Source organism: Camelus dromedarius, chromosome 20, assembly GCF_036321535.1.
Source record: "Camelus dromedarius isolate mCamDro1 chromosome 20, mCamDro1.pat, whole genome shotgun sequence".
NCBI classification, from domain to species: Eukaryota; Metazoa; Chordata; class Mammalia; order Artiodactyla; family Camelidae; genus Camelus; species Camelus dromedarius.
In genome coordinates this window covers 2,462,978-2,483,633 of record NC_087455.1, presented here as the reverse complement: position 1 = coordinate 2,483,633, position 20,656 = coordinate 2,462,978, and the positions used below count along the sequence as shown (strand labels likewise).

The window sequence follows — 20,656 nt, the reverse complement described above, 5'->3', positions numbered from 1 at the left end:
AAAGGTGGGATGTGAAGTCTCTCAGGCTCGCCATGGGGACTGTTTATAAGCATGAACTAGCCCATGTGTGGTCAGTGGCATGTCTGTAAAGCCCTCTGGGGCCGTGACCCAGGCTGTGGCGGCCAGTGTCCCGACAGGGCCTGGTGTAAGTGAGTCTGCAGGTCGCATTTGGCCGAGAGGGACAAGGGGCAGTGCCCTTCTTCCCCGAGATGCCCCCTGTTTCTTCCTCACCTTGATCAGAAGTGTGTGTTTGCTGCATCCTCCCTGCCCCACCTGGCCTCCTGGAGGATGGGGACTGGGACCCCCAGCTCTCAGGGCTGAGCTGTCGGGGTGCCTGGGGCAGAGGGAAGGAGGGCCGCAGGGGGAGTGGACGGCTTCTGCAGATGTTTGGTCCCTGCACAGAAGACAGGGTGGGAGAGGAGAGAGATTGCAGCAGGCAACGCCGGGCCTTTTCTGCAGGAAAAGTCACTGCAATTCCTTTGCCCGCGGGACCCCGGTTCTGCGGGGTGAGCGGCCAGCCCGGTGCTGGTGGAGAGCAGCAGGGCAGCGGCTGGCGCTCCTTCCAGGAGGGCGGTTTCCTGACCCGTCAGCCGGGTTAGCCGGGGCTGAGATGTCCCATCTGCACAGCCTCTCCTCATGGGGCGCGAAACAGAGAGCTCCTGGGACCTGGTCTCACCTCCACCCCCACCTGGAGTCACACCGGCCCCGCCAGCCCGTCCTCACCAACCGTGAGGCCTTTGGTGGCCGGTGTTCCCCCACCCCCGCTCCCTACCCCATATGCTCAGGGCCTGCCTCCACCTTTCAGGTCCAAGGTCCTCAAAGAGATTTCTCCGTCACTCTGTTCTGGTTCCCATTATCTCGTATTTGGGGTACATTATCCATTTTTCTACTTTTTCCCGCTCAAACATAAGCTTCACACGGCTGGGCTTTGCTGCCCTCAGCTGATGCCTGGCATGGCTTCTGGGCTCAGGGGTGTCGGCAGGATGGGTATGTGTTGGGTGGGTGTACTTTGCATATTTAGAGCCTCAGGCTCGCTCCTTGGTTTCCAGAGTTGCATCTAAAAGTGCAGCCTTGGGTGGTTTGAGGAGGCCAGGACCCCATTTGATGAAAACCGCTGCTAGCCTGAGTAGCTCTGCACGAGTCAGCGGCCATCCCGCGGTGCCGCAAGCCTGCCCGGCCAGGGGGCCGTCGTGTGTGTGAGGAGGGCTTTGCAAGGGGGACAGAATGATTCAGCTCGGGTGAAAACTCAATGGTCCAAAGACAAGGCCTTCGTGAGTGTGTGTCCGGAGGTGAATGAACTCTTCTGGGGTGTATGTTTAATCTGCCTTCTCCCCAGCCTCCGGTCATTGACAGGTATTTCGGGCATCTCGTGAGTGCTTTTGTTTTTGTGTCCCTGAGTGTTAATTTACCTCTTCCCAGGGGGCTCTCTCTCCGGCCAGTAGGCAGTGGTCAGGTGATGTGCCTGAGCTGTGGTCAGCATCCTTCTGCTCCTTTCCAGGGTCCAGACCCTGCAGCTGTACCACGAGCTGGACCTCGCTCACCTCTGTGCCAGCACTGACCTGAATGAGGACCGAGCCTCTCGGCGGGCCTGGCAGCAGGGACTCAACCACCAGATACAGCAGATCACCGTGCACCTGCTTGTCAGCATCTTCAGGTATTCACGACACTGCTTGTGTCTGTAGCGGACCCGCCAGCTCCCAGTTCCGCTGGCCACGACACCAGCACTCAGGTGACGGGGCGTGAGAGAGGCCCCGCCCCCAGGAACCCTGCCTTGTGATCTTAAACATCAGCAGGTCCCTGGGAGACGCTGATTCGCCTGGGCCCTTCCCACCCCTTGTCTCTCCTGCCGATGACTTCCTGGGAGGGTCAGCCCGGGTGGGGGACAGGCAGATCATGTCGGGAACGAAGCCCACCCAGGCCTGGGCCCGCAAGACCTTCCTCCTTTCTCCTCATCCCTGTAACTGCCATTGGCGTCTCTCGCGTGCTGCTGGGAACCAGCACTTGGGCGGAATCGGTTACGTAGACAGCACCATGTGTTTATTTCGGTGTGGTGACGTGCGGGGGTGGAGCTGCTGTTTCTGGCCTAAACGTGCTGTCGTTTGAGGAGCGTATGCTAAACACTTGCCCCGGTAACATGCCAGCTTTTGAAGAAGGCATTAGTGGAGCAGCCTTCAGGCCTTTTCTTTCTGCCAACGCTCTGCTTTGTCTCACAGCCTTCTCCCTCTCTCTCTCTCTCTCCCCCTCTCCCTGCAATCGTGTGGCAGGGAAGGTGGCAGACTCCAGGTGTCCTTCTGATCTGGGTGGCCCCTCGCCTGGGAGGGGCTTAGACCAGCCAGCCGACCTCACGACACTCTGTGATTTCAAAACCGACATTTTAAAGGCCAGGTTCTTTTGCTGTCTGTTTCCATAAAGCAGATCACTTATTGGGGGGAAGTGTGATGTGGTGTTATAGATAGGTTGTATCAGCTCTTTGCTCAAAGCAGGATAGTTTGTGTGATCGTAGAAATGTTGTTCTCCTCTTGTTCTTTTAAGACGAAATCTTTCGGGACAAGAGTGTAGCTCAAGTGGTAGAGCGCATGCTTAGCATGCGTGAGGTCCTGGGTTCATTCCCCAGTACTTTAAGAATGAATAAATGAATAAGTAAATTAATCAAATAAAATTACCTCCCCCCACCCCCCAACAAAAGAGATGAAATCTTTCATGAAGAAGGTTGCTTTTAATCCTCTGCATGCTTGATGAGTTTAGTTCATTAAAAAGCAGAACATATGATATCAGATTATAAAACTGAATTTCCCCTAGATAAAGTAATGGTTTCCCTCACAAGAGAAGGAAGACACTGAGCAGACTACATACTGCATACGCCCTGGAGGGCTGTCGATTCTATTGGCAGCTGAGACTTTAGATCGAGGGATCATGTGCCGAAGTCCCCATGGTGTGTAGGTGGGGAGGTTGGGTACAAAGACGCGAGGTGGCCAGTGGGGTTCAGGCTGGCGGCTTAGCTGGTTTAATATCAGAGTCTGGCCGCCCCTCCGTGTCACCATCCTGAATTCAGTTTTACTTGTATGGATAATTACTGATGCTTGCACCTTTATTTGCATAAGGAACTTTCGGGGCTTGAAGAAGACAGACGCCCTCTCCTGGAGCTTCAGCTTCAGTTGTGCTCTAAGTAACGAGACAGCCTGACCACAGAGCACACCCAAGCCTTGTGGTTCAGGGGTTGGGGCAGTCTTCCTGCAGGACAGGCCTTTTCAAAGTGTGTATGTCTTGTGGTCATTTTTCTGCTGACAGCGATGTGTTCTTCATGTATAAAGATACTTCACCATTTAGACTCTCTCTCCTCATCAGGGATGTGAAGAATCACTTAAATTATGAACATCGAGTGTTCAACAGTGAAGAGTTCCTCAAAACCAGAGCCCCAGGGGACCAGGCCTTCTATAAACAGGTGAGAGGTGGTGGGGCGTGTGTCCATTCGATCTGCACACCTTTCTGTATTGAAAGTATTTTTCAAAACAAATTATTTCGAGCATCTGTTAATATTTTATTCAGTGTTTCAGCTTTTCCAGCAGTTTGTTTTAGCGTGTCTCCTTTTGGTCCTTTGGCAGGCTCTGACTTTTTTTATTCAGCTTTTTAGAGTGTAATTTACATATAACAAAGTGCACTCATTTTAAGCAGCACTATTTACAATAGCCAAGACATGGAAACAACCTAAATGTCCATTGACAGACAACTGGATAAAGACAGTGTGGTATGTATATAATAGAACACTACTCAGTCATAAAAAAGAGTGAAATAATGCCATTTGCCGCAGCATGGATGGACCTAGAGATGATCATATTAAGTGAAGTGAGTCAGACAGAGAAAGACAAATATCATATAATATCACTTATGTGGGATCTAAAAAAAGATACAAATTTTATTTACAAACCAGAAATAAACTCACGGACATAGAAAACAAACTATGGTTACCAAAGGGGAAAGGGAATGGGGGAGGGATAAATTAGGAGTTTGGGATTAACAGACGCACATGACTGCATATAAAATAGATAAACAGCAAGGACCGTTGTACAGCACAGGGAACTGTGTTTGATATCTTGTAATAACACATAATGGAAAAGAATCTGAAAAAGTGTATATGTGTGTGTGTGCATAACTGAATTGCTGTGCTGTACGCCTAAAACTAACACTGCAGATCAACTCTACTTCAGTTTTAAAAATTAAGGAAAAAAACTAACCACCCCCACACCTCGTGGCCGCTGTCCCTGCTGAGTGAGATGGGCTGCGTTCTGTCTGTGAAAGGTGTATCTCCCTGAATAAACTTACTCACTTAAAAAAAAAATTTGCAGTATCGAGTGTGATGAGTCTTGACAAAGGCATAGACCTGGCAGCCCACCCCCTAGTCTGGTCTCGAACCTTTCTTTCCATCATCCTGTACAATTCCATGCCCTTCCCGTCACCGCCCCGTCCCAGGGCCGGGCAGTGCCCACCCCATCCGCGCGGTCTCCTGGGCCCCCGGCCTTCTCTCCCCGGGAGCTGACGTGGAGATCCGTCCCCGAGAGCCCGCAGACAGGGTGCGCTGGCCTCAAGGTGTGGATCGCCTGGGAGGCCGCCGTCCACAGGAGACCCCAGACTCATTGACAAAGTACAGGGACCGTGGCTGCTGCTGTCCTGGGGGTCAGGGTGGTTCAGGCTTTTGAACTTTCAGGGATTTTTCAGATGCAGAGAGTGGCTGATTCCTTCAGACTGGCTGGTGGGGAACTGAGGGGGACTCTGAGGTGGTGATAAATTATGAAAGCTACTGTGTTTGGGAGCTTCGGTCAGAGGAGCTGGGGAGAGGCCACGGGGGGCGGGGCGGGGGCGGGGCTCTAGCTCGGCTCCGCGAGGCTGGTCCAGCGAGTGCTCGCCGTGACCCGCCCTCCACGTCCGTTCCAGGTCTTGGATACCTACATGTTCCACGCTTTCCTCAAGGCCCGGCTCAGCAGAAGGATGGACGCCTTTGCCCAGATGGACCTCCACACGCAGTCCGAGGAGGACAGGTGCTGCGACTGGGCTGGAGGCTGCCCGGCTCTCTGGGGCCTGGAGCTCATGCAGCACAGCTGTATGGGGTGGATAACGATGGGTTCGGTCGGGGAAGCTTCCTCTTTAACGTTCAGGAGTCGGGGAGCAGCCAGGCCCCCCCTGTGCGTTTCTGCCTCTTGGGGGGGCACGTGGAATGCGCCCGCACTGGCCCCTCGGGGTCTGGGGCGTGTTGCTTTCTCCCACCTTCTCTCCCCACGTCTTCATTGTTTCCTGCCTCTTCCACGATGCTCTTCCTGATCCCCCAAACATGCGTCAGCCGTTGACAGTGCCCTCGTCTGTTCTGTGTTGTGGCCTCCTGGGGTGCGGACTGTCTGTCCTTCAGCCTTGACTACACGTGGGAGAGCCCGGTGTGTCCCCGCTGTTTCCTGCTCAGTGCAGGAGTGTTGGGTGCTGGTCACCTCGCCGGGGACACTCAGTGTGGGAGTGTTGGGTGCTGGTCACCACGCCGGGGACACTCAGTGGGGAATGTTGGGAGCTGGTCACCTCGCCGGGGACACTCAGTGCGGGAGTGTTGGGTGCTGGTCACCACGCTGGGGACACTCAGTGGGGAATGTTGGGAGCTGGTCATCTTGCCGGGGCTACTTAGTGCGGGAGTGTTGGGTGCTGGTCACCACGCTGGGGAGAATGCTCAGCTGAGCCTTGCTCTCCCATCCCTGTTGCGTCTGTAAAGTGACGTGCTGGCTTTCTCTACGCAGGATAAATGGGACGCTCCTAAGTCCAAGAAGACCGACGATCGAGAAGATGGCCAGCCGGAAGTCCTCGCCGCTGCACGCGGCCGACAGGCGCATGGTGGTCAGCATGCCCAACCTGCAGGACATCGTGGTTCTCGAGCTGCCGCCCCGCAACTCATCGCTTCGGAAGATGCACACCTCGGATTGTGGGAGCAGCCATGCAGGTGACACAGCCACTCCTGTTTGGGGGCTTCTGTTTGTCACGTGACTCTCACGCTGCAGGTCATCGGAAGAAACCGAAGCCTGTAACCAGAGAAGGGACGGGTTTTTGGTTTTTCTAAAGAAGTTTAATTATTTGAAACACTTCTCGAGTATTCGTTCTGCAGACCGTGTCCAGTATGGAGAATGATTTCTTGTGTGTATTTTCCGTCACCCCATCCCACTGCTGAAGGCGGCAGTCGTACAGGTTCCTGTGTCTTTCATGCGTGTGTGTGTAGTGCACATATATGTACGTGTGCACAGCAAGTACGTGTTTATGTACCTCCCTGTCTAAAGGGACATGACAACTGCTGGGCCTCCAGTGACCGCCAGGCCCTTTGTGGCGCTGGGGGTACAGGCCCCCACCCTCCTGAGCTGACGTTCCCGGGGTAAAGGCAGGTGACAGAGAAGCATGTGACGTTGGGGTATCAGGGTCATGACCTGAGCCGTCACGGGGTGGTCGGGTGCTGATGGGCAGCGATGCGGTGACTGGAGAGGCTGGCTGAGGCCCTGGTGGGCAGACTCCGGGGGAGGGCGAGTTGAGAGATGCGGCTGCTGCGTCTCTGAAGGAATCTGTGCGCAGCCCCAACTGTTGGTGTTAAGTTGCTATAAAACACGACGGACGTGTGTGAGCCCACTTGTCCCTGCGTGGGCCGCGGCAAAGCAAGTCACGATGTCGGTCGTTTGAGCTCTGGGTCCTCTCCCCGTGGTCTCCGGGTGAAGTCTCCATCCGTCCACGGTGGACCAGAAAAGCTGCGGTGAGGCCAGGTGCTGCCCCCCTCCCGCCCCCAGCAGGTCCATCTCAGCTTAGGTTGTTAGCTTAATCCTTCGACGGGTAAGGACTCACTACCACTTGTTTCCATTTACCATCAATAGTTTTAGCAAATAAAGCTGTTCAGTGTTCGCAGGGGGCATGGAGGCAGTGAGGAGCCGTTCAGCGGCGGGGGGCGGTGTGTGTGGAACTTCCTGGACAAGGCACACAGGTCCCTGCCCTGCCCTGTGCCGAGGCAGGAGCCCCAGCCTGGACTGCGGGCTGGGAGGGGGCGGCGTTCGTGTGTAAGGCCCTGCTAACTGTCTGCTCGCCTCCGCTTCCCCCGTCAGTTCTGTGTGTGGCCCCCAAGTCCACGCACACCTTCAAGATCCCGGAAGTCCACTTCCCGCTGGTGGGCCAGTGTGTGCAGGCGTTCCACGCGGACTGCGCCGCCCAGCTGACCAAGGTCATGGGCTCGCTGCCGCCCGAGAGCTCGGCGCTCCTGGCCGGGTACCTCTACCTGCGCGGGCTCGTCCGCCTGACGCAGGGCCAGCTGCTGGGCGCGCTCCTGGACTTTCAGAGCTTATACAAGACGGACGTGCGGATCTTCCCCGCCGACCTCGTCCAGAGGACGGTGGAGTCCCTGTCGGGACCTGAGCGCGCGCAGGCGGAGCGGACGCCCGAGCTGCGGAGGCTCATGAGCGAGGTCATGGACAAGCCCGCGGACGCCCCCAAGGCCGATGACCGCGTCAAGCACTTCGAGCTGCCCAGGACGCACATGCAGCTGGACGACTTTGTGAAGAGGGTCCAGGAGTCGGGCATCGTGAAGGACACCGGCACCATCCACCGGCTGTTCGCCGCTTTGACCGTAGGTGCGAGGCCGCGGGCGGGGCGGGGCGGGGCGGGGCGGCTGGGAGGAGCCTTGCGCCGTGAGGCCTTCACCGGCTCCCTGGGCGCGAGGACCTGGGGGGCTGCCAAGCCTCTGGCCCTGGGGGGGGAAGGGGCTGGGGATGCTTGATGGCATCTCTCCCGTCCTGGGGGGTCCACTCGCTGCGCGATGACCACTCCCTCCCAAGTGGGTCCTCGGCTTCAGCGGGAACGCTTCCAACACTCGTAATGGGGAGACCGTGTGGCAAACACCCCCCGCCCCCCCCGCCGCCTTCGTTTCCCCGAATTTGCTGCAGCTGCGGGTGGGCTGAGCTCCCTTCCACTCCTCCCTCCTCAGAGGGACACTGTCCCAAACTTGGCATTTGCCTTCGGGCCATTTTTTATGCATTTGCTGTAAGTGGCTGTCCCCACCAACAGTGCGTAGGATTTGTGTTTTGAAACTGAAACCATACGTGAATCATGCATGTCAGCCTGCATTTTCTGTCCTCTTCAATGCTGTGTTCTCAAAGTGTGTCCGTGGTGACACATGGATCTGGATGTTCGCTTAATCACCGACGGTGTGGCCTGAGGACCGCTCAGCATGTTAGCTGTTCCCCATCCGGTGGTGTCGGTGATTCTGCTTTTCAGGTGCTGACACGGAGGGTCGCCACCTGTCCCCCGAGCGTGCGGGACGCCTTCCTCTGGGGCTGCAGCAGGAGAGCCGTCATTCCTGCCGCAGGTGCCTCGACCCCCGGCTGCCCCGCCTGTGAGGGGCCGGCTTCCCTCCTCCTGGGGACCCCTGGGCATTGACGTCGGAAGCATGTGGCCCACCTTGAGAGGGAGGTGACCTCTGCTGTTGTTCCAGCCGAGCGTCTGTGCCTGGAGCCGCCGGTCCCTGTCCTCTGAGCCCCCGTTGCAGTCCTGCCCATTTCCCTATCGGACAGTTACCCTCACTTCTGTGGGCAGGACCTGCTGTGTCCTCTGGAAAGGCATCCTTTGCTAGTAACAGGCCGGGGACATCCCCCTCATGCAACCCCGAGACTATAGGACGTGGCTCCTGCCTCATTTCCCGTCTGTGGGCAGACGTGGTGTCATTTCTGTGCACGCGTGTGCCCTTCCCCCAGGCAGGCCGTGGACTGTTTGTTCAGGGGCCTCTCAGTCGGCCTGACGAGGGCGCGGCCAGCCCAGCGCTCACGGGACCCTCCACGTGGTGACACTTACGTGGAGAAGTGGCAGCTCCTTGGCCGACCCGGCCTGTCTCCCAGGGCGTCTGTGGGCCTGAGGGCAAGGCCCAGGGATGCGCTGAGTCCCTGGGGCAGAGGCACTTTTGGGACCTGACCGGCCGCCCTTGGGCTGCCAGGAGCTGGGCGGGCGGGCGCCGCAGGACTCAGTGCGCTCAGAGGAGGCCCTGCCCCTCATGCTTCCGAGCGGGGCCTTGGCAAGGCCCCGGGCGCCTGGCCAGCTGCAGAGCCTGTGGACAGCGCCTGAACTGCTGGGGTGTCGTTCCCATGTAGCGGGGCGTCCCCTTCCATCCCTGCCCGGCCTGTTGCCTCACAGTCCAGGTTGGCTGATGGCCTGGGTGGCACTGTTTTCTCGCAGGAAGAAGAGAGTCTGTCCCCCAGCTGTCACCTCCTTTTGGCCCACAGCGCCTTTGCGGGGAGCCAGGCAGGGTGATTTTATGGCTGGACACATGAGCACCAGCCAGCAGTCCCAGATGTATGCTCATAGGTGCTCAGACTTGACTCACAAAGACATGCCATCAATGGCCCTGCTGTCACTCTGGCTCCATTTGCATTTACTAGGTCATTAACTGTCCTGATTCTGGGACATGTAAGCCATTGTAACGCAGCACCAAATGGACAGTCTGCCTGATGGCCAGTTATGTGTTAAAAAAGCAGGATTGGGTCAACACTGAGTATCCCCATCTTAGAATAAATCCACATGAGATAAGAGCACACACGTCGCAGTCTGACATTTGTGGGGCAGGGCCCTCATGTTGTGGCCCCAGGGCCAGGAGGCTGCCACGTGCAGCCCTCAGCGTGGCCTGCAGGGCTCTGTGAGCCTACCTCCCCTGTGAGACAACCTGGGGAGAGTGCTGGAGTGTGGGTGAGGGGCAGAGACCGACAGTTGGCATTTTTGTGCAGAACTGGAGACAAATGGAGGATGAGGATTCTGTCCTTGGGGGGGGTGTGCGTGGCAGGGGTGTGTGCGTGTGGCCCCTGTGTGCATGATGGCTGGTGGGCGCGCTGGCCGGGGCTGTGCACCGTCCAGATGTGCCGCAGCCCTGGAGGGTGGCGCCTGCCGGCCCGTGCGGGGGTCCCTGGCCTCTTGGGTGTCCTTTGCCCTGGCTCCCAGAGCCCACGGGGCCGCCTCACCTCTGTCTGTGAGAGGCAGCTGTTTCCGGTGCTGGGGACCCACGCCTCCCTCTGCAGGGCCCAGTGACTGTGCTGGGGCCCAGGTGGCAGGAGGGTTTGTTATGATGATGGAAGGGCCAGGTGCTTGGGTGTGGGGGCCATGTGCCCGTGCCTTCAGTCTCCATCTTTCATGAAGTAACAGTTTCTCGGTTCTCCCCAGCCCCCATCTCTTATTCTCCTGATTCTTGGGTTTTCTTGCTCGGCTCTTTGGGCTCAATGTTTTCTTCGCGTTGTCCACTTGAAGCAAATGCTTCTGATAAAGCACACGGCTCAGAACCACCAGCAGGCGTGGACTGAGGCGCCCTGTCGGAGGCAGCTGCATTGAGTAGTGTTTCCAAAATGGCAGCAGGATGAGAGCGGTTTTGTGGGGTCAGGCGCCTGCCGCGTGCCCTCGGGTGCCTCACTGCCCGGCACAGGGACTCCAGGTGCCATCGACCTGGGCATGGGTGTAGGTTTCTGTGTTTGGATCCAGTGCCGTCAAACAAATACATAAGGTTGCAGGCAACCACCGTGAACAGTCAGGGGAACAGGTGAGCTGGAGGATCAGCTCCGAGGCCCGCCGCTGGGGGAGGGCTTCCCCTGAGCGCTCCCACGCCCGCACCGCGTGCTGACGAGGTCTGACCTCCCCGTTCGTCATTCCAGTGGCAGCAGTCACTCTCCACCCGTAGATGTGCCCCCAAGACTGGGAGTGCCCCCTGTCTCACCAGCCGCCCCTCAATCCAGCCACACTGGGTTGTGGCCGTGATGTCACATTCCCAGATGACTGTCGTCCTAATGGTGAGGAGCCTGGGGAGCCAGAGCGGGGCTCTCACAGCCTCTCTGGGCTGCTTCAGTCTGGCCTGCAGCCAAGTTGGGACGGGGAGGTCCCCACGCACACACAGAGCAGTACAGCATCGGCAGGGGGCCGTCCACCTGGCACCTGCCCGCCTGCCAGCAAGGGCTTGCTCTCCAGGCCTCCGTCCCTTTGTGACTGAGCCTCCCATGGTGGCTGGGCCCATGTAGAGGGTGGAACATAGCAGGTGTCGTGAGGAAAGAGCCTGCCAGCTCAGCGGCCGCCTTGGCCAGGGTGACAGCCTTGTCAAGAAAGCTGCACACGAGTTGTTTTATCTGGGTCTTAAGGAATGGGTGGGAGTTTTCAGGTCCAAGCACCCCAGACCTGAAGCGTGCACAGAGGTGTGTAACAACGTGCTTGTTACCATGCTGGGACACAGGAGAGGGGAGGGGAGAGGAGGGGGCCCAATCCTGGAGGGAGCTGGGCCTGATGAACACCAGGAGCCCCAAAGTGCTTGAACAGAGGGGGGAGCTCTTGTTAGCATCTTAGAAAAATCATTCTGGGTGTTGGGTGAAGCAGGCCGCCTGCAGGGCAGCTTTGAAAGTGGGGCACTTGTGGGCTTCTTCCTGCGCAGGACGGAGTGCAGACAGATCCAGGATGCAGAGCAGAGGCAGCACTGAGCCAGGGCAGGCGCCAGACACAGGGGAACAGGGGGATTGGGATGGGCTGGACTTCTTAGCAGCGGGGTGGGAGCTGGGTGACAGTGGGGGTCCCAGCTCCATTTCACAGAGAGGGAAGCAGGTTTGTTCCACAGCTTGCCTCTGGTCACACTGCCAAACAGTAGTGAAGCTGGACTTCAGACTTGGGTCTCTGTCCAATTCCAGAGCCCGCGACTGTTGGGTATTGGGAAGGCTGCTGGATCAGTTAAGATCGTCAGGGTTACAAACACTAAGAAGAATATATTTGCTCACATAACCAATACTGAAATGATGATAAACCTGGCTTCAGGCAAGGCTCGATCCAGCGGTGTGGAAGTGTCACCAAAGATCTGGTCTCTTCAGTGTTAGCTTCACCCTGGGACTGGCCCCAGGATGGCTGCCACCAGTTCAGGGGGTGACTCAGGACTTTGTCCTTGTTCCAGTGTTCTCGCCTGGTGCCCCAAGAGTTACTGTGACTAACTGCTTAGGTCCCATGGAGATCCCCATCCCTGGGTCAGGAGCTGGAGGGGGCAGATGGGCTCAGCCCAGACCAAGTGCCCACCTGGGCACCTGGGGAAGCCCGGGAAAGGAGGGGAGGCTTTCCGTCCAGGTAGAGTTAGGCACTGGCGCCACCTGCTGCCTCCTGCCGGTAATGCGCTGCTTTGTGATACAAAGCAACATTCCTGAAGTTTGTGTAAGTGCCTGTAAGAAATCTCTTTTCTCTTCCTAAACTAAGGGCACGAGAAACAGATTGACCCGGAAACATTCAAGGATTTCTACAACTGCTGGAAGGAGGCAGAAGCAGAGGCCCAAGATGTCAGTCTGCCTTTGTCCGTGATAGAACACCTGGATAAAAACGAGTGTGTCTATAAGCTGTCCAGCTCCGTCAAGACGAACCGCGGCGTGGGCAAGATCGCCATGACCCAGAAGCGCCTGTTCCTCCTGACCGAAGGGAGACCGGGCTACGTGGAAATTTCCACCTTCAGAAACATAGCGGTAAGAGCAGCTCTGGAAGCCGCCCTGAGCTTGGAGGGCACACCGGCCAGAGCAGACCACCCGCCTCTTCCTGCTGCAGATCCTCCATGGGCCCCGTACGGTCTGTGCCTCAGTGTGCTCACCTGCAAAGTGGGGATAATGATGTACTCTCCAACCATGATTGCTGTGGGGACTGAATAGATTAGGTGTGTAACGCGCTCAGAGCTGCCGATGACTGACGTCTGAGACAGCTGGTGTGCGTTTGGGAGCGGAAGCGCGGGAAGCCATGTAGCTTGTTCTTTTGCCGACTTCGGATCAGAGAACGTGTGAGGAGCATAGAACTTCCTCCCCGAGATGCTTACTGAGAAACTGCCGGCCCCTGGGAGCTGCTGTAGTTCTCGTCTCCCAATCAGGTTCCTGGCCGGTCCACGCGGCTCAGTTTATAACAACTTTAAATGTCTGTTCTGTCATCTTCCCCACTGAGGAGATCGGAACCAAGGCTGCCTTAGCTTTACTTCCCCAAGATCATTTCCTCAGTGTGAGCAGCAGGTCAGCTGTGTTAACCCAGCTGCGGAAGATTCGCAGAGACAGGGAAGGCAGGCAACGCCCCTGCAGCCAGCGGACCCCCTTCTCACTGTTTCCTTCAGTGCCCCCCACATCTGCTTCCACAGACTTCCTCCCAGGAGTTCAAGGAGAGAGGGACTTAAGGAGGCGAAATAATGAACCACCGTTGAACGCGGTGGACGAGCCCAGCTGGGGGGCTGTGCTGGTGGGCTGCTCACGCCACGCCCGGGTCCCCAGGGAGGGCTCGCTGAGCCCCTCGGCGTGTGTGCACGGGGACAGTGGACGACCTTAGCGCGCCGCTCCTACATTCACCTCTCGTCCGCCCCACGGCCCTGCAGGTGTCATCCCCCTCACTGCCTCTCTCTCTGCCTCTGCAGGAAGTCCGGAGCACCACGGTGGCTTTCCTGCTCCTGAGAATTCCCACCTTAAAAGTCAAAATGGTGTCCAAGAAGGAAGTCTTTGAAGCTAACCTCAAGAACGAGTGTGACCTGTGGCACCTGATGGTGAAGGAGATGTGCGCTGGGAAGAGGCTGGCCGATGAGCACAAGGTCTGGGCCCGGGGCTGCCCCTGCCTGCTCGTGCCGCGCTCCTCTGGGCTCGCGCGTGTCTCTGCGGCTCTGCCCAGCGAGAAGCCGGGGCGCCCGGGCCGTGAGCGGGCTGGCATTAGATGAGGTCTTGTCAGGGAGCGTCTCGCTGAGGATGCTGCGGCCCACGGGACCCAGCGCGGGCCCCACGGGGTTGGGGACACCCTGGGGGCAAACGCAGGGGCCAGCAGGGTGCTGTGGGTGGACCGTGGGGGAGGCTGTCTGCTCTCTCCTCACCTCCCCATTCTGGTGACATCCCCGGGGTTGGAGGGCGGGGGGTCGGGGGCTGGACTCCGGCAGGTTCAAGCTGAGTATTCTGGGTACACACATCCTGCTCCGAGTGACTCTCCACTTTTCCCTGCACAGGATTAGGGTTTCGGTTGGGGGTGTGATAGATGTCTTCTGTATGGTTAGTTTCTATCCTGGGGAGTTTTGGACCTCCGTTTACTCTGGGCCAAGTTGATGGCTGTGACAGAGCCTAAAACACTTGCTTCCTGACCCTTTGTGGAAGTTTGCTGACCCCTGGGAGACACAGTCAGTATTTGCCTCAACTGAGAGTAAATGATTACATGACATCAAATCCAAAATCAAACGCTTCATGTCACTTTGGAAAAAACACACATCTTCAGAAGTATTGTTCGTGTCGCGTGATGGTCCTGCAGGGAAGCGACTGCGGCTGTGCTGAAACGACCGTTTCTTCGGCAGGACCCCCAGTACGTTCAGCAGGCGCTGACCCACGTCCTGCTGATGGACGCCGTCGTCGGGGCGCTGCAGTCGCCCGGGGCCGTGTACGCTGCCTCCAAACTGTCTTACTTCGATAAGATGAAGAACGAGAGTAAGCTAAGCCTGTGTCTGATGCGGCCGCGGTGTCTTAGGTCTGTCTTCAGGGACTTTTATCTGCTGTCTTTCTGTCTCCTCGGTTTTCTCGAGTTTCCCCCTTTCATGCTTTCAGGTTCTGAGTAGCACATGTCGCTCTGTGTCTTTCCTTTTCTTACCTAGCAGTAGTCCTCGGGGCTCTCCGCTCCTGAGGATGCGCTGAGGCACCTGTCCTGGGCTTTGCATACGGAAGTAGGCACTAACCACTGTCAAATGACCGTGTGCCGCAGGTCACAGGCACTGGGCTAGACCAGCGATGTAAATTCATGAAACACGGTGACCAAGGTGTGGGGATGTTTCAAAAACTATGTCTAGTTGTTTGTATGCATTTGAGAAAATAAGTTCTATTAAGATATAGTTCTCATGCCACACCCTTCTAAAGTGTATGAGTCACTGGTTTTAGCAAATTCAGAGTTGCACAGCCATCAGCACAATGGATTTTAGAACATTTTCATCACCCATAAGTGTACAAAACCCCATGCAGTCAGCAGTCATCCCTCAGCTGCTAAGCGAACGCTGGTCTACTTTGTCTCGATGGACTTGCCACAAGGTCGCCCGTCTGTGCATTTCACATGCACAACATCATACGTGTCCTTTGTGCCTGGCCCCCGCCATGCAGCATTGCTTCCGTGTTCATCCGCGCAGAGGTGTCACTTTTTCCGGCTGAGTTATACTCCGCTGTATGGACGTAGTGCAGTTTATCCGTCCATCCGTTGACCACTGAGTTTTCTACTTTCTGGCTGTGAATGGTGCTGCCCTGAACGCTCACGTGGAAGTTTTGCTGGGACGTGTATTGTCACTTTTCTTGGGTATTTGGCGAGGAGGACTCTGTGAAGTGTCACCCCTGCTTTAGGGAAAACAAGCTTCAGCTACACGTTCATTCACCTCTGTGCGTTTTGCTCTTCACGGCGTCTGTTGCTGTGAGATTCCTCGTGCTTCCTGGTCCTGGGACCACCCCCTCTCATGTCCCAGGACCCCCATCTCCAGGAGCAGCCAGGGTGCTCCAGTTGCTGGAGTGACTTGCAGAAGCTCTTGTCAACAATCCTGGAACCAGACGTTGATTTGCTGGGGTTTTTTCCCCTTAATTAGGAACAAAATCGAATGCACACTGCGCGTCAGCTGCTTAGACCGCCCATGCTCACACCTAGTCTTGATCAAGGTTTACAGAAAAGCCTCCTGAGTCCTCCGTGAACGAGGGCTCCACCCAACACGTGACCCTCAGTTCCGTCAGAGGGGAGCTGTGCAAGCTCGGGGTCCCTGACCCCTTGCTGCCAACCAAGAACTGCCTTCTCTTGTGTAAAGCTTAACGAGGCAACGTGCTTAGGTTATGATCCTGGGCTTAAGTTAGTAGCTTATGGTCAATTCGTGATGGAAAATCTAAAAATGAAACTTTCTGAAACCTGCACCCCACCCCTGGGGAGAGGCATTTGGCAATGATTGGAGGTATTTGTGGGGGGTGTGTAGTGGGGGGGTGAGGCCAGGGAGGCTGCCAAACATCGTACAGCACAGGACGCCCCCGCGGCAGCCACCCTGTGGCCCCAAAGGTTGAGAGACTGCTCGCAGGTGAGATTTATAGAGAAACGTTTAAAAGTCTTCACTCTGCCAGGGTGACAGGTGAGTGCGGACGGAGGTCAGGGTATTGAGCTCGGGAGCTGTGATTAAACAGAAAGCAGCAGGCGGTCACTTCCCACCGCCAGAGGAAGGAGGCGGGACGCACGTGGCTTTACTTTAATGTCTGGTTGCAAAGATAGTTCATCTTCACAAACGAGAGGTTTTACCCCAGAACTACTGGTCCAGGGAAGGCAGAACGTGAGCTAACCCTGCGTGCGTTGGCGTTTCAGTGCCCCTGGCCGTTCCCAAGACGACCTCGGAGACGCTGAAGCACAAGATAAACCCGTCGGCAGGTGAGACGACCCCACGCGGCGTGGACGTCCTGCTCTACACCCCAGGTAGCGGTCTCTCCCCTCTTGGCGGCTTTTTTCTGAACAGTCTGAGAGTTTAGACGTGTGTTCAAGGTCAGCCTGGAAGGGAGGGGCAGACGGCCTGATGGAGGGCGGTTTTCTGCATTTGAGGTGAAACCCTGAGCGGGGAGGTGCGGCCGCTCCGTGGGCTGGCAGGCCGGGCTGCGGGGCCGTGCAGGACTGGAGGGGGCGGCAGGCACGTGAGTCCCCGCCAGCCTGCGAGAGCAGGTCGCGGTTGGCAGAGTGCTTGAGCCTGTGTCACTGTGACTGATCTGCACGTGTTACCACCCGATCTTCCTGTTTGGTGTGGCCGAACGGTCCTCCTCCTGCAGACTCGCTGGGACCTACAGGGCGCATCCAAGCGAGGAAGGGGGAAGACTCTGGTGCCACCGCAGGGGCCGAGGATAAACAAAGACCGCCGTTGTGTGGGAGCATTACAGCCGTCAAAACGCTTTTATTGAATTCCGGCTTGTAGAGACTGGCAGCCGAGTGTGACTCTGAGGGTTTACGATGTTGGGGAACAAAGACACTCAGTCTGGGTAGGAAAGAACCTTAGAAGCCAGCCGCTCTGCATTCAGTCCATCCGCGCCCGGAGGAGTGAGCGCATCACGCGGGCGCTCCCACCCGCCCCTTAACCCCCGAGGTCTGTGGCCTCGCGGAACCAAGGCTTCTCGGCCACGAGTCTCCTGTTTCACTCGGTTTCATGGAGAAATGGAAGTTCTGTGGCAGAGCCGCTTCCCAGCAGGAGAGGTTGATCTCCTCACTGCGCGTCCAGAAGACCCAGCAAAGCAGCCGATTGCGGACGCGGGAGAGGGGACCACAGGCAGCCCTCGTCCTGCCGGGTGCTGAGTTTATCCGGCCGAGGCTCTTTGTTGACGTTACTGGCTTGTAACATTAGAGACCAAGGTGCTTTCCACCAAGGCATCTGAATTGGGTAAATGAGCCATTTTTAGATCTAAGCTAGTTTCCCTTAAATGAAACCAGACTAGACTCTGGGTTGCCCATCATGATGGGCCAGTACCCGTTCCTCTGAGAACATTGAGAGGGTTCGGACAAAGGATGAAAAACGGCGATGCGGAAGACTGGGGTCCCTTTCCCGTGCAGTGGATGACAGCTCTGGAAGTGGTGGCCCAGAAGCTAAGAGGTGAGCAGGGCCGCATGGGTTTAGGGGGACAAGACTGGGGGCAGGACCCATCAGGAGCAGGGAGTGCTGGTCAACCCCTGAGAACCCCAGGAGTAGAGGGAGCCAGGCCCCCGGGGAACCGAAGCCCAGCTTCATGGCATCTCAGCCTCTGGTGGACTGAAGACTGCATCTCAGTGGGCGTGTCTCCCCCGAGGGGCCAGCGCACCAGCAGGGGAACACCCCAGAAAGACCGGCAGATACACACTTCTTGGCTTACGATGGGGGTGGTACTGCAGGGCAGTGGCTGGGGAAAGACTGTCTTCATCGTAAGAGGCGTTGGGACGCTGTGCGTTCGTGTGGAAGAACGAAGCTGACGACCCCTCAGACCTCACACGGTCATCAGTGCCAAGTGGACTGAAGTCCAGACGCGCAGGGCAAAACCAAACGTGAACAAACAAAGCTAGACGGGAACGTAGGCGGCCATACCCATGCCCTCACGGCGAGGAGAGCAGTCACAGTGGCATACAGAGGGCGCTGGCCATGGAGGAGGAGGGGCCAGTGTGACTGTGTCGAGCTTTCTTAAGCTGCAGTTGGTTTACGATGTGTCAGTTTCTGGTGTGCAGCACAGTGATTCTGTTACACACACACGTCCTTTCTGTTGTAGGCTATCAGAGGGTAGTGAATGTGGCTCCCTGTGCTCTGCAGGAGGCCCTTGTTGTTCACCTTTTTATATACAGTAGTTAGTATCTGCAAATCCCAAAGGATTTTTAAAAGAAGCTTTCAAGAGTGAAAGTGGCAGTCACAGACGGGGAGAGGATATTTGCGAGACAGAAGGACCAACGAGGGGCTCGCAGAGGACGTGTAGAGTGGCCACGAATCACAGAGTGAGACACGCAACTCAGAAATGCGCAGGGGCGTAAGCACGTCACCACAGAGGGTCATCCAAACGGCCGGCTGTAGCTCTCAGCCTCGTGAGCAGATGAGGAAAGGCAGGTAAACCACAGCGGAAAGGCCACGTCTTCACACCACGGGAATGGCCGAGGTGGAAGACTGACGGGGCCAAGTGCTGGCGAAGATGTGGAGCAAAAGGAGTTGGCGCACGTCCCCTGGCGCCTGTCCCTCCACGCAGCCCTCCCGCCCCTTCTCCTTCCCGTCCCTGGCCCCGACTTCCCTGTGCCTGCACCCCTGTTCCCTTATGAATCCTCCTCAGATCCCCTCGGATCCTGGCAGGGGAGGCCGCCTACATGCGTGCTCCTGGCTGGCTCTCTGCGGGGTTCTCTGGGCAGAGCTGGCTCGCTTACGAGACTCTGGGCTCCCTGGGGCAGGGGGTTTGGGCTGTCTCACCTCTGTTTCCATCCCAGGCTGATGCAGGAGAGGATCCCTTCCAACATTTTGGGTTGCTTCCCTCGTCAGGGCATCTGGACCCAGCAGAAAAAATTGAGGACGCTCACCCCAAACTATGGTGTGCTCTGGACGAAGGCAAGGTGATTGTGTTCGATGCTTCCTCGTGGACGGTCCACCAGCACTGCTTTAAAGTGGGCACTTCTAAGCTGGTGAGTAGCAAGTCCCCAGGAAATGCAGGCAGTGTTGACACCATGTTAAGCAAGCGTCCTGACTAAGCTGTGATTCTGGGAAGCGAGCAGGCCCACCTGTACAGGCAGCAGGATGCATGAATCTCACTGCCTCCCTAAATCCTGCAAGCAGGAAGGCTCCCATTTTTATCTTGAGTTTTTTAATTAAATGTGAACTTGTTCTATTCTTCATTTAAGTGTTCTTATTTAAGTGAGCAGATAATGGGTTTAAACCCCTACTGCCCCCTACTCCAAAACTGGAGCCTCATATGATAAAGGAACAGGATCCAAGATATGTCAAAGCAGACTATTCACAGAAGTCTGAGAATGATTTAGACCAAACGAAAAACAAGAAGGAGGAATTAAGGACTCAGCCTCATCTCATCATTCTCATCCTAAGATTGAATTTTGGGGGTTGATTCTTAGTCACAAGCATTTCAAAGACTGTTCAGTAACAGGGCAACTTTAAAAATCCTAGTGAAAATTAAAGCAAAACGCGGCATTTTGTTATCAGTCTCTGTTGCTCCCCAATTAGGGCAGGTAACAACTGAGGCAGAAAGTTATTCCAATTATGTGAAAATATCCTCCCACTGGTTTCACAGAGATATTTGGTACCATTCGACAAGAAAGAAATGTGGGCAGAATCTCTAGAAAATGCTCCCTTCGCTGAAATTTGAAGTTCAAAGTGGTTTATGTAGGATATCTTTGGGCCACTAAAGAAAGATGTTTTACTGAAATTATAACAATTCTCAGGTAGATCCCTCAAAAGAAAGGGCTTTTTAAAATTATTAATTCTGAAATTAGCAAGGTAGCACCTTTTTCTAATTTATAAGAATATTTATTGGTAAAATTAAAACTATGAGTTTTTATAAGATCTTTCTTGTGACTTAAACAGTTCACCACCATCGATGCTGGTTGTATCTGGTTTTAGATCTAGCCTCAAGCCCTCCAACATGAGTGTTAACTGTTACTCTGTAAAATCTACTTGTGTTTGAAAATCTGAGACATTTGTTCAGTTACCAGTAAAATGTTGCCCACATCACGGATGGAGTTGGACACCAGCTCAGAAAATTTTTAGGGAGCATTTTTTAGGGATTCGATTGGGTTTGTTGAGATGTCCAGGCAAATAGCTGTGTTTCACGTTTATGTGGCTTTTATAACTCTTCAGTGTTTTACTTCTTCATGTTTAATTTCCAACAGTCTAAAACTAATCACTGGCTGTTGACTTAGCTAAGCTGGAACCCCGAGAACTCGCTACAGCGAGCACCGGCGGTTCTATCTGTAGTTAACATGCAGTGAGGCTTCATTGTTTGCAGATTCCACGTGTGCAGATTTACCTGCTCACAAAACCTACCTGTACCCCCAGGACACATAACTCACGGTGCTTTCAGGGTCCTCCACAGCTGGAGAGGATGCCAGCTGCGTGCAAGCTCCCAGCCGAGGTCGAACAAGGCAACTGCCTTCCTGGTCCAGCTCACACTGTACATGGGTGTCC

General features: G+C 55.9%; 1 protein-coding gene across 6 annotated transcripts in view; it reads left to right on the top strand.

The window, feature by feature from the left end:
* The window catches only part of DENND3 (DENN domain containing 3), a 49,331-nt gene that overhangs the window by 18,989 nt on the left and 9,686 nt on the right, over positions 1-20,656 (top strand). For 4 of the 6 annotated variants that reach the window (XR_010377000.1, XM_031439710.2, XM_031439709.2 and 1 more), the window contains 10 exons: positions 1,499-1,654; positions 3,346-3,442; positions 4,930-5,033; positions 5,772-5,971; positions 7,107-7,628; positions 12,244-12,503; positions 13,424-13,594; positions 14,336-14,465; positions 16,348-16,455; positions 19,004-19,143. Coding sequence is in view for 5 of the 6 variants with exons in the window: in XM_031439710.2 (XP_031295570.1) it covers positions 1,499-1,654; positions 3,346-3,442; positions 4,930-5,033; positions 5,772-5,971; positions 7,107-7,628; positions 12,244-12,503; positions 13,424-13,594; positions 14,336-14,465; positions 16,348-16,455; positions 19,004-19,143 (1,888 nt within the window). In the remaining variant the exon portion in view is untranslated. Of the gene's footprint in view, positions 1-1,498; positions 1,655-3,345; positions 3,443-4,929; positions 5,034-5,771; positions 5,972-7,106; positions 7,629-12,243; positions 12,504-13,423; positions 13,595-14,335; positions 14,466-16,347; positions 16,456-16,799; positions 17,520-19,003; positions 19,144-20,656 lie in introns of those variants that run through there. The other 2 variants (XM_064476795.1, XM_064476796.1) reach the window with 2 other exon arrangements.